Below are 13,156 nucleotides of genomic sequence, written 5' to 3'. Positions count from 1 at the left end.
AAGTAAAACAGTCCAAAGCTAGTGCTATCTGGGGTCTGTAAAACCAACTGAAAATGGCATAATTACAATTGTAAAACAATAAATCAGAAACAATGAATTAAAATAATGTTGGCAACTGCTATAAATGTACACTTATGGTGTTTCCTATGTTAAATATATAAGTAAAACGTATGTCAGGCTACAGACTATAAGTCAGTGTCGTGACATATTGCTGTACATTGTACAGCAGAGCGTGCAAGCCCTTGTGCTCCTATTATCTAGTGCAATAAAAAACTTTTTTATGGCAAATCCTTTGAAGAACAATTCAACTTTCAAAGCACACATTTAAGACCATTAACTGACGCTTGATGCCAGGAATGTTGCAAGAGGGCAACAATGTACAGAATAATGTTTTAAATCATTTTTAAAAGAAGCTGGAATCTGTTTCCTAGTAGTACCAATATACATTCCTAGTAGGTAAGATCCGATTAAATACTGCTTAAAAATAATCTTGGTGTTTTCAGCTATCCCCGTACAACAGATAATCCCTTAAACCTCCAGCAAATTTAGGATGCCAAATTTGAGTATCTAGTCTACAGTTGTTCAAACAATGTCTGATCTTGTTACTCTTAATATGAAACATAGTAACTAAGAAAGGGCATTTTAGGTTGATTTTCAGGATTATTTTATCTGTACAGTCAGGGTTATAAATCAGAATATTGCTCTACCACGTTTACAGTTATGAGCTAATGTTTGATCTTTAGGCTTTAAGACTTTATGAAATACTGCGCCCTTTTGACAAAGCTTTAACACATTACTTATATAAAGAAAAAACAGACACCTTTGTCTATTTTTATGAAAAATAATACACATTTTAAACTGTTATAGATTGTTGTTTGGTTAAATATTTGAATGTTTTGGGGGAAATAAACTGCAATATTGTGACAACCCTAAATGGCTATTTTTTATTTAATGTAAAAACATTCAATAAGTTAAATAAAAAATATTATGTTACTCTGACAAATGTGATAAAGAACTGGACTTAGCCTATACTGTAAACCCTATAAAGAACAGGCAGAACTTGTGGCATAAAATACCTTGACCCTATCCCTTGGAGTGAGTTGACATAAAACCATCAGCTACACCAATTTAGGCGTTTAAATAAAGAAAGCTAACTTATTAGGTTCCAAAAAATGCCGTTGTTAAAACCACCCCTGCACAAAGCCCTTTAGACTTGTAAAAGAGTTTTGGGTTTGGAATATCCAAACAGGGAAAAGTCTGCCTCGTAAAGCTTGTACAGCTCTCTCCTCCACTCGACAGGGATGTTGGCAAACCAGTCTTCCTCCCAGCTGCTGACTGTCCTATTGTGATAGCTAGGAGGGAACTGAACAACATTGTCCACGTTGAGAAGGCTGAGCAAGTATTCTGCATCCTCGTCCAAAGTTTCTAACTTTCCTACGAAGTCATAATTAATCTGGCAGGGGTGACATAGTCGATGCACTTGCCTCCAGTGCTCATTAAAAGGCATGTGCTCTTCAGTCCGAGGGTCTAACAAATACTGAATAAAGTTGGAAAAGGACGGCTTGATTCCTGCCGCGAAAGCCTCAACGACAGACTTGGGGGGGGTCGTGTGGTTGGTATACCTCTTTAGCATGGTAACCGCAAAGCTTCGGTAGAACTCTTCATTCTCGATTTCAAACTTGCTACGGTAAGCTGAGATAAGACGAACAAAAGGGTCTCGGACGAAAAGAAACTTGGTGTACTTCTTTAGCTTGATCTTCATCAGGTGCCTGGCGAACTTGCCATAGCGCTTCCAGAACTTGTTGAAGGTGAAGTGCACGCTGCTGTTGTGGACGTGCTCCCGCGGGATTTCGAGGGGATCCAGGAAAGGGATGCCCTGGTTTAAAAGGCTCTCGCTCAACACAATCATAATGCGTTTCCAGTTGGTGCACGCAACCTTAGGCACATAACAGTAGATGATCCCGTGCCGGTCATCCACAATCAGATGATCAAGCTCCTTGTTTGGAATGTCGTCAAAACTCCTGTTCCTTCCTGGGAAATCCAGGGTGTAGTTGGTGCAGAAGTCATGAAGCAATTGCTTCCTTCTTTCTTGCGACTGTGTCCTGTCCAAGCTCACAGTGGTAGAGCGGGCTTTCCAATCATAACCCCGGACCCTCTCTTCCTGCTGCTTCCCATTCTGCCCGGACGTTTCCTGGGAAGTTTTTTGGTCGCTACCTTCCTTTGAAAGTTTGTTAGGTTTGTTGCTGGACTCCAGAACCTGGTTGAGAAACTCATCAACGTCTGATATGAAGTTCTCTTTGGAGATGGCAGGTTTTTGTTTGGCATCAGATTGGGTGTCAGAGGGGAGGCGTGAAGACTGAGGTCCAGATATGGTTGTGTGGAGGTAAAAGTGAGTGGCTCCGACATCATCCCAGTAGATTATAATCAACAAGATCATAAAGAGGGAGCCCAATACTAAAAAGATGCGGAAAAGTCTTGACTTGCCCATTTTGTCCACCTGTAACTGAGAGTTTCCCATTCTTACCTAGGCTCCATTCTGACGGTGCCTCCCAGAGGAGCTATCATTGTGCGGTGTGAGAACCCTGTAACAGAAAAGTCAAGTGTTTGATTTCAGTTCAATTCAATTATTAAAAAAAAAAAAAAAACTGAAATATGATATAAAAATTGTTTCAAAAACTGTTTTGTATTTTTGGAGCACCCATGATTATTCATCACAGTCTCTTTTTTTAGTGCAGAAATGTTCAAGAAACGATATATTTCCACAACTGAGACACTATTTCCACAGGTGGGAGGGTGTTGCTCTCCGAAATAAATGTGTGACCTGAATGAAAGAGATTTAAAGTGAAACAACTAAACTAGCATCAAACTGTGAGTCAACCTGAACTCCACCTCAACACTCTCTCCCTCTGTGGTGTTGGCAGTACAGAAGTGTCACTTTAAACACAGCAGAATCTCCCATATGGAGTGCTTTTCAGAGTTATTCAATCACTTACAACTTGAAGAATTGTTTTTGTACATATTTAAAACAAATCCAAACTGCCTCTTCACCAAGATTAAAATCCTATTCATTGTGTTAACACAGTTAGTATTTATTTAAGCAGGAGCAGCCCAAACAAGTCTCTTCATTAACCAGTCTTGATAAAAATAATACTATATCATTGTACGTTATAATTTCTGGTATATAATTTCTGGTATAAAATGTGTATCTGTATGAGCAAACAGTATTATATTTTTAAAACCTTTCATCAAACTCAGAGCTTAACTTAACCCTTAATGTTTTCCTCTGATCATGGCTGTCCTACATTCAGTTGAACTGTCACAATGGTTCAGGCTATTTCAGATATTGCCAGTCAGTAAGTAAGAGAAATGCTTGGTCTATGCTCTTAATTTACTATATGCATCAGTGGCCTGCCAGTATCAATTCAGGTTGGGAGGACTAAAATTGTATCTGTCAGATACAATATTGGGGTGGTTCAGCTTGGGTCAGGACTGTGTTGATAGCTCCAGTCAGGAAAGCGTACATACTTCATCCATAATATTAAACACTAAACAATGAAGATATATAGCGGCATTGAAAATAAACTGAAAATGCATATTACATGGAATCTAGGCTCCTGTGATCATACAAAAACCCTTTTCATAATCCTCAGTTGATTGACCAACTTAAAAAAAGCCTATTAGCGGCATTTATGAGAAATGATTGCATGAGTAGATGATTAATGCTGGCTACTGTAGCTGCGTAACGCCTGAATAATAAAAAAGGAAACAATGTGATAATATGGAATCTGAATCTGATTGCTGTTATTTGCACATTACACATGTGCAAATAACAGCAAAGTAAGTGATACCAGAAGGCACTAGTTAAACAAGACTAGCAATTGGGACTAACTTATTGCCCAAAGCAATGTTGTCTGAAGAGAGCTGTTTGACAGCTCCAGCTTCCAGACTTGTCCTGGCTGGCTCCATGCTTGCATTGACTGCTTCTGGTACACCAACTTCGGCAGTTAAACAGTTGCTTTTGGTTTTATGTGTTCTCAAGTTAAATTAATGTAACCCTCTTCAGGCCAACACAAAATACAAGGTGGACTATCTAGACCACTGAGAAAGGTGTGGACTGGTGTTAACAAGTCCTTCACTTTCAAGATGCAAGGATAAAGTTACCAATTATCTGAATCAAAACAGATGTACTACCCATACCCTTATAATACATGACATTTCTATGTATGTGTAAAGAGAAATAAGTTTTAGTTACATACATCAGATACCACTGGAAATAACTATTAATCAACTGAAAGACATCAGTTCGCTCGCCCCAAGTAAAACAAAATGAAAGCTAATGCCACTTAGCACTGGGGAACAGTGTCCAAAGTCTGTTTGCAACTGATTACATGAGCGATGTCCTGCTTGGTTTGATAACGTTTTTTTGGTTTATATGCAAAGTACAAAGAGACGTTGTTATTTCTAAATATGAAAATGGATCCCATAGGATCCTGTATAACAACTTTCCACAGTTAGATTTTGGCACAGTTTACTGACCAATATTTAATTTAAGAAAAAGTGCTAAACTTAAATGCTAAAAACTACCAAAAAAGTAAAACTTTACCAATGCAATTATAATATGCCCATGCATTTGTGTGACATTTCAACATTACATTACTATACAGTATGGTAATCTTATCCAGCTATTGAATTCAAGAACATGTAAATCGCCTTGGATAAAGGGTCAGCCAAATAAAGAAGAAGAAGAAGAAGAAGAAGAAGAAGAAGAAGAAGAAGAAGAAGAAGAAGAAGAAGAAGAATCAACTGTGAACTGTGCCTGGTAATAATGGCCACCGTAAGATTAACTTGTCTTTGTGAGAGTGTCTTGAGGCACACTGACTGGTTTATTAGAAAGTAATAAACTGATGAAAGTATTTAATTAGATCTTAAAGTTATGTCACTTTTAGAACACAAAAATAAGTTGGAGGATAGTGCAGAATGTATAACTAAAACTATGGTACATTATCAGATAGAGGCTGTTACTTGCAGAGAAAATGAGTCTCTACTAACCTAAGCCTAGTACACATTTTTATAAGCCCTTTTCACAAACATCTCTTCAGACAGGTACAATTTCAGACATAATGATAGCAATACAAATATAATGATAAAAGCATTTTCTTAATGTATGCAAAGCTACATGGATTAATATCTCGGGTCATATTGGTCTGCGGCATTACGCTTTACAAAATCATTTCTAAAAAACTAAACAAATAGTTTATTTTCTATTTATAAGTAAAGAGGTTTCAGTAAGATCCTTAGCAGAGGTAACATACAGAACTGGACAATGTGTATTTGCTTTAAATTACTTGATAAGAGAACTACAAGTGCTTTACAATTTAAATTAAATTAGGCCTGAATATAAACTTTGGTGGACATTTCATAGACAGTGAGTTTAAAACATACTTTCCATGTCTTCTCCCTGAGAAAACTATATAAAATATGTAGTAAAAGAAAATTATTAAATCAATTTTGTTTTAAAAATCAAACGATTTAAAATCGACATCATTTAAATCAGCCAACTCTGAATTTAAGTAATTGCTATAATAATAATAATAATAATAATAATAATAATAATAATAATAATAATAAAGCAGAGCATGGCCAGAGCATGCAGTAAAATGGTGTAAAAAGATGACCAAAACATTAAACATGTCTGCAGCAGAAAAGGAGAAGTTTGTAAGAGAAGTTAAAGAAAACAGAGGGTCATGTCTTTGTGAACTTGGACCAAAACAACACACAGAATGAGCTCTGCCTTTCCTGCATTACAGTTTGGCAAAAGCTGTTGCAATTTACAACAGGTAGCGTCTTTAAAGAAATCGGCACAAAACGTACCCGATTCCACTGCCTTCCAAAGACAAAGACTGCACTATAATGCATAAACTGTTGCGAGAAACGATGGGAAATTTGGCGACAGCCTTTTAAGCTAAACCCTGAAATCATCGGTAGAATGTGTTATGAAAGCACTGACCAAGGCGACACAAGTCAACTTATTACTTAGCACAAATTTTTAAATGTTGAAGCAGGTTCGCGCTGAGTTTTTAAACCTAACAAAAATATCTGGACGCTGTAATGGAGAAAATGGGAGTGCAACTATATTCAGTTGTTTGGAAAATTAACAAAATAATGATCTAGTACAGAAATTTGTCTGGATAAATCAGAAGATGCGTCAGTAATGCTAGCACAGCATTATGAGTAGGGCTTCTGATTTTCGGTTCTAACAGATAAAAACCAATAAGACACCCCAGATACAAAAAAATATATAAAAATCGGTATAGCCAATAAACACCGAAAAAAAACAGGAAATGATTACTCAAGTCACGTTAACTTCACCGTTTTCCCATAAAAAAGAGAAAAGAAATACTACAAAAAATTAAAAACACACTACCTGGGCAATGGCCCGCCTTCCTGACTTTATCTATCATTGATTCGTTCTGAATACTTTAAACCCGCCCCAACTACTGAGTAGCAGCACATTCCTACATTTCTATTGGAGATTTAAAACGAGATTATAATCAGGAATAGAGGTTTGTTAGCAGGATCTAAAGCTGTATTCCAGTTAAGATACTGAGGATTTAAAACAGAATTGTGGTGAAATGTACAACAATCCCAACACACAAAAACCCCAGAAGAATGTACCCGTGACCATAGGGATTTCGTTGTGGAAGACAGTAAAGGAAAAAAGGTACAACTTAAGTGTGCAGGTAATGTCGAGGAAACACATTGTCACAGAAAAGAAAAAATAAATGCCCAAGAAGGGGCGTGGATCTGTCTGAAAACATGAGGGGGTGACATTTTACATTAAGCTGATTATGAGCACAAAAATCAAACTGTGTTAAATGCTAAAAGAAAATGCTTAAACATAAATAGATAAACTGAAGAAATTCCAAAGACATCGAACATTTGTTGTAGTTTATCAGTGAGCCTCAGTTTAAAAAATAAATTCGAAAACAGCTATTAATATTGCTCTTTGTGTTCCAGATATTATTGTTTACTCCAACAATCAATAGAATTGGTATTTGCGGGGTTTATTTGCCCTTATCCAGATTGAATGTTCTGGCTGATCAGAAGTTTGCTGATTTAATTCAGGCTTGGTGCCGACTTCTTTTGCAGGTTTGATGTTTTTGTTTTGTCCAAACTGTCGGAATCTTCACTCTGTGATTGCTCGGTCTTGGATTGCATTGGCTGGCCCGGATGGTTCTTTTCATTTTGACGTAAGCAGGCGATTAGCAGACTGAAAGCATGTGTTGAAACATCTTTATAATGAAGTATAAAATCAAGTAATTGTTGTGCGTGCGACTGTGTGTCAAATTGGAATGTAATTAACTTTCAACAGTGAAGACGTACAGTAAAGAAAGACTGCTTTACACACTCGAAACGGCAGGGTAACCAAATCTATGTACACCAAATATTCATAACATATTCCTATATATTTTTCATTTTGAAATTAGTGCACAAAAATAAAACAGAGGGAACTCAACACGAAACGTATTAGTATGATTTGACTGGTTCGATTTCCAACACAAAAATGCTTTTGTTTACTGTTTTATATATATATATATATATATATATATATATATATATATATATATATATATATATATATATATATATATATATATATATATATATATATATAAATAAAATAAATAAAATAAATAAAATAAACAAGTAAACAAAATCTGACCCAAATCATCAGTCAACAAGGATGTCGATGGTGAAAATAAAGACGTGATCGTCATAAGTTTCATTTGTTTTTTCTTCAGATGCAACATGATCAACGCCTGCTTGCTTCGTCAAATGTTCAAGCACGTTTCTCAAACTTCGTTCATGTACCTCGTTGCCGCAGGAGCCCGAGATTGCTAGATCATGCAGTGCAATGCAGGGCTGTGTTCGCTGGACGGCGTGCGGAGCTTTCCGAGTACAGTTCGTGTGTAACTTTTTTTTTTTTCTTTAGTACAACGTAGTTTGTTTTGCTCTACAGAATTAGCGGATCACTTTTTTTTTTACTGGTACAAGACGCAAAAAGAAGAACCATGACATCATTACAGTAAAATTAAGCTTGAAAACTGGAGGGTATAATTGACCAAAAATTCGGGATCTACGCCCATGCGCACAAGCGTTTTGAAAAGTAAACGATAACAATAACTTCATACAGTATATAAAAAGCGAAAGCCCCGAAAAAAATAAAAACGATTTACATAAAACTCGAATATAGCACCAAATAAAATAAAATAAAATTTAAAAAGCTAAAAGGCTTCCGGTAGACTTTTGCAATATCATTTTGTAGTTTGATGAATTGGTGTTAAATATCTAAATTATGTTAAAGCAGTTTCTTTTTTTTTTAGTATGTGTCAATTGTAAAATTCTAGTTAGTGCAATTTTTTTTTGTCATAGCTGTATATTTGATTGACATATGTACCATTGCGCTGCATTGCCCAAGCAAATATCACGAGATGACAATGCGCTAGCTTAGGGTTTGACAAGCCTGGTCCTGGGAGACCCCTGTGTCTGCTGGTTTTCATTCAGTTACTTAATCAAACCCTCAATTGAACTAACAATGTGCTAAATTATACCTTTTTATTGTTCTCAGCTCTTAAAAAGTTGCCGATTTCAAGTTACTTATAAAATTGTACAGTTAACTTGAAATCGCCAACTGTTTAAAAAATGAAACCAATTAAAAGTTCTAAATAAGCTAATAGGTCAATTAAGGTTTCAGTTAAGTACAGTAATTGAGAACTCAGTTGGAATGAAAGCCAGCACACAGGGGTCCCCAGGACCAGGTTTGGGGAAACCCTGCTGCGCTAGCTTATAAAATTCGTCATTAAAGCGCTTCCATTGAATTTCTGCGCATCATTTATCGTACAGCTTACCGAATTTCGCCAGTTAATAGCGACTCTATTTAACGTTACCAATCCAATGCATTGCAAGTGAAGGTTAATTCGCTGTAAACGGCTTCTTATAAGAATGCATATTGCAACACGTTGCTTTTTCTCTCCCCACGTTCATTAACCATTCTTTTTCGCTTCCTTCCTTAAACCAGTTACTAATCTATTTCCTCATTTGCCTCCTCGAATTATATATATATATATATATATATATATATATATATATATATATATATATATAGATATAGATATAGATAGATAGATAGATAGATAGATAGATAGATAGATAGATAGATCGTTAGATAGATAGATATATAGTTTTTGTGTATGTATTAGTTTAATTTTGCATTAATATATCCCAGGCGGTCCCATTTCTTTTTATTTTACTTTTTTGGATCTGTATTTTCGCTGGTTGTATACAATGTAGCCCTTTCATAATACCCCTGCATTTTCCGTATCCCCCCCAGGCTGGGGCTACTTCTCAAGTGACCAGTCTCCCTACCACTAATTTGCGTCTGCCAACATAATTCAAATGTATGGAATTTCCCTGGCTCCTTAAAATGTTGTCCTGCATTCTCCCCTCCCCTCAATAGCTGTGCAATGCATCCTGTGTCATGGTTCTAGCATATTTTCCGATTCACTTTTTCCATGTGACCCTCCAAGAACTAAAATGTAAATTTAACTGTATTTACTTTAGCTTTTTTTTTAAGAGTACAGTCAAACAAAACACGGTCTTTCATGATTTTAGCATCTCCCCATTCCCAGCGGCATCATCTCACCTTCTGCCCGGGTCCACTGCCTCCAGCCCCGTCACTGTTTATGCGAATAGCGGTGCTTGCTGCTGCTTGCCACACAACCCTATCCTTGACACAACCCCGGAGGAAACCGATGATGCAGACTCGCGAGATCTCGACACTCAAAGGGAGGAAATGTATAACAGATTGCTTCTTATGTCAATGTAATCGCCCGGCAGCCAGCAGGCGTTCTGGGGACTGAGAGCTGGGCGGGGAATGGGTTGCGTTAGGTGTGTTAACAGCAACCCAGCCCCAAATACTCGCTGCTTTGTAACAATCTCATATTTCTTGGTTTGGGAGACACTGTAAATAAACGTTGGGAGCATATAATAGTAGTTTCTACGTGAAGATGTTCAACGCACAGTGAGGCTGTTGGTGAAATTGAGCTATTTAGTGTGCACGCCCTCTTTTTGGTTAAAATATAATTAAAAGGATATACTGTTCGAGATTATACCGTTATTCTATAAAATTATATGTTGGTCGTCAATTTAACTCACTCAAATTGCATCTGAACAAACATAGTCTTTTTTTTTTTTTTAAATCTCACTAGTACAATGTTGCATAAAACGAACATACTAAAGTATTTTTTTCAAGCATTTTAAAAACGATTGCTTCAGTTAATACTAGTTAATGTGTGAATTTGTCTAAAATTAACACGCATCAACCTCAATCTGCCAAATTGTATTTTATAAATTGTTTACTGCAACATTTAAGAAACTGTTTTAGAGGTATAGGAGCATGCAAAGTATGCAATGCAAGTTTGAGAACCGTGTCTTCTCCGTGTCCGACCTTATCTGTGTCACCAGCCGCTCTGGAAATGGGGCAGAACCCCCCCCCCCCCATTCCGAGAGTAAATCTCCCGGTCGCGTCATTTTTTTTTTCGCCTTACCAGTGTTCTTAAAAAAGAGACACGACCCAATGAAGTGACGAGGGTGTTGTTTCAACTGAGAGACTGCTGTGATTGGATACAGACTGAGAGGCTTCGGGCGCTGTCATTGAACGCGGAGTTTTGAAGCAAGGAGGAAGAGGAAGGTGAAAGTAGACAGCATTTAACAATACAGGGAGAATATGTAATTATTGTATACAAATACTAGTTAATTTTTACCTCAGAATCTAAGGGTGTGTGCACACTGGGTCCGTTAGAGGGTTTGTAACGTTGAGACCCAAACATATTAGGAAATAATGTGGATTGTGTCACTGTTATGTCACTGTAGAAAATACAGTACCATTTATACTGTTAGTGAATAGCTAAAGAATACATTTTTACATAGTGAGTCAAGACATTTGTTCCACAGTGCTGGGCGGGGAGACAAAAAGCCCTGTATAGCTGAAGGAAACCTCTGGCACTCCACAACTGGGAACTTCCCCCTTCCCAGGGCAGTCTACATATATAACTAAATACAATAATGTGTCAGTGAATGCTAATCAAGAATGAAATCATTTTAAAACAGTATCAGGGCCAGAGAATACAAGACCATCTTGGTGCAAAGGTCAGTCTAGAAGAGGGCATTACTGTCTTCCTCTTGGTGGCAGGCCTTGTAATTGGAAAAGGCCTAAATAACAAGTACAGTTATTCAGATATTAACAATGGAATGCAAACCAGTCTGTTAGGTCACAGACTGCAAACTTTAAACATGGTTTCATTTGTTGTTTATAATTGTGGGGGTGTTACTCATATTGTAGTTTTTCAGGAGCAGAAATTATAACATCCTGAGTTTGTAATTCAAATAATATTGTTTTCTTCATTTGTGTTAGAGCACTGAACAATATTGTTTCCTCCAAATAACAAATGCTTAGAAAATAAGCAGATGTAAAGTCCACAGCTACTACCATCTGTTTGCTTGTAACACCTCCAGTTTCTTCCAATATTTTCACATTCAAGATTGTTTAATTATTGACTTGTTTAATTGATATGAATCGATTTTTCAGAAATTGGAAATATGTATGTATGAAATATGTACTTTGCCTGTATTCAGCTTTAATTGAGTTGCAATCCTGGTTTCAGAAATTGTCAGCATATGCTCCATTAGTCTTTTGCATTTTAAACACATTTTATTCAGGGAGTTATTTGTAGATTCACTATATATATATATATATATATATATGATATATATATTAATATGTTGAATTATTAATAGATATATATATATATATATATTTGATTATTTTTGAGTAAAACTAATAAAAACTCGTCTACTCTTTCATAAAGTTGTTGTCACAGGAATATATATTTATATACCTAAGCTAGTTGTATGTATTTTACTGTTTAATGTACCGGTATAAGAACATAAGAACATAAGAAAGTTTACAAACGAGAGGAGGCCATTCGGCCCATCTTGCTCGTTTGGTTGTTAGTAGCTTATTGATCCCAAAATCTCATCAAGCAGCTTCTTGAAGGATCCCAGGGTGTCAGCTTCAACAACATTACTGGGGAGTTGATTCCAGACCCTCACAATTCTCTGTGTAAAAAAGTGTCTCCTATTTTCTGTTCTGAATGCCCCTTTTTCTAAACTCCATTTGTGACCCCTGGTCCTTGTTTCTTTTTTCAGGCTGAAAAAGTCCCTTGGGTCGACACTGTCAATACCTTTTAGAATTTTGAATGCTTGAATTAGGTCGCCACGTAGTCTTCTTTGTTCAAGACTGAACAGATTCAATTCTTTTAGCCTGTCTGCATATGACATGCCTTTTAAGCCCGGGATAATTCTGGTCGCTCTTCTTTGCACTCTTTCTAGAGCAGCAATATCTTTTTTATAGCGAGGTGACCAGAACTGAACACAATATTCAAGATGAGGTCTTACTAGTGCATTGTACAGTTTTAACATTACTTCCCTTGATTTAAATTCAACACTTTTCACAATGTATCCGAGCATCTTGTTAGCCTTTTTTATAGCTTCCCCACATTGTCTAGATGAAGACATTTCTGAGTCAACAAAAACTCCTAGGTCTTTTTCATAGATTCCTTCTCCAATTTCAATATCTCCCATATGATATTTATAATGTACATTTTTATTTCCTGCGTGCAGTACCTTACACTTTTCTCTATTAAATGTCATTTGCCATGTGTCTGCCCAGTTCTGAATCTTGTCTAGATCATTTTGAATGACCTTTGCTGCTGCAACAGTGTTTGCCACTCCTCCTACTTTTGTGTCGTCTGCAAATTTAACAAGTTTGCTTACTATACCAGAATCTAAATCATTAATGTAGATTAGGAATAGCAGAGGACCTAATACTGATCCCTGTGGTACACCGCTGGTTACCACACTCCATTCTGAGGTTTTTCCTCTAATCAGTACTTTCTGTTTTCTACATGTTAACCACTCCCTAATCCATGTACATGTGTTTCCTTGAATCCCAACTGCGTTCAGTTTGAGAATTAATCTTTTGTGCGGGACTTTGTCAAAAGCTTTCTGGAAATCTAAATAAACCATGTCATATGCT

The 13,156-nt window shown here is 36.6% G+C and overlaps 1 protein-coding gene across 1 annotated transcript; it reads right to left on the bottom strand.

The window, feature by feature from the left end:
• Nucleotides 1-916: 916 nt before the first annotated feature.
• Nucleotides 917-9,846, bottom strand: chst12a (carbohydrate (chondroitin 4) sulfotransferase 12a). The gene is made up of 2 exons (XM_041229164.1): nucleotides 9,704-9,846; nucleotides 917-2,582 (listed from the first exon to the last, which is right to left on the bottom strand). Exon 2 carries the CDS (start codon nucleotides 2,516-2,518, stop codon nucleotides 1,208-1,210), a length of 1,311 nt encoding a protein of 436 aa, XP_041085098.1. The 5' UTR covers nucleotides 2,519-2,582; nucleotides 9,704-9,846; the 3' UTR covers nucleotides 917-1,207.
• Nucleotides 9,847-13,156: the final 3,310 nt, after the last annotated feature.

This window comes from Polyodon spathula, chromosome 26, assembly GCF_017654505.1.
Source record: "Polyodon spathula isolate WHYD16114869_AA chromosome 26, ASM1765450v1, whole genome shotgun sequence".
In the NCBI taxonomy this organism is placed as follows: Eukaryota; Metazoa; Chordata; class Actinopteri; order Acipenseriformes; family Polyodontidae; genus Polyodon; species Polyodon spathula.
Note: the sequence above shows the minus strand (reverse complement) of the source record. Positions and strands in the feature narration are given on the sequence as shown.

Coding starts and splice junctions, on each gene's coding strand:
- chst12a (XM_041229164.1), bottom strand. CDS start 2,518: ATGGGAAACTCTCAGTTACAGGTGGACAAAATGGGCAAGTCAAGACTT.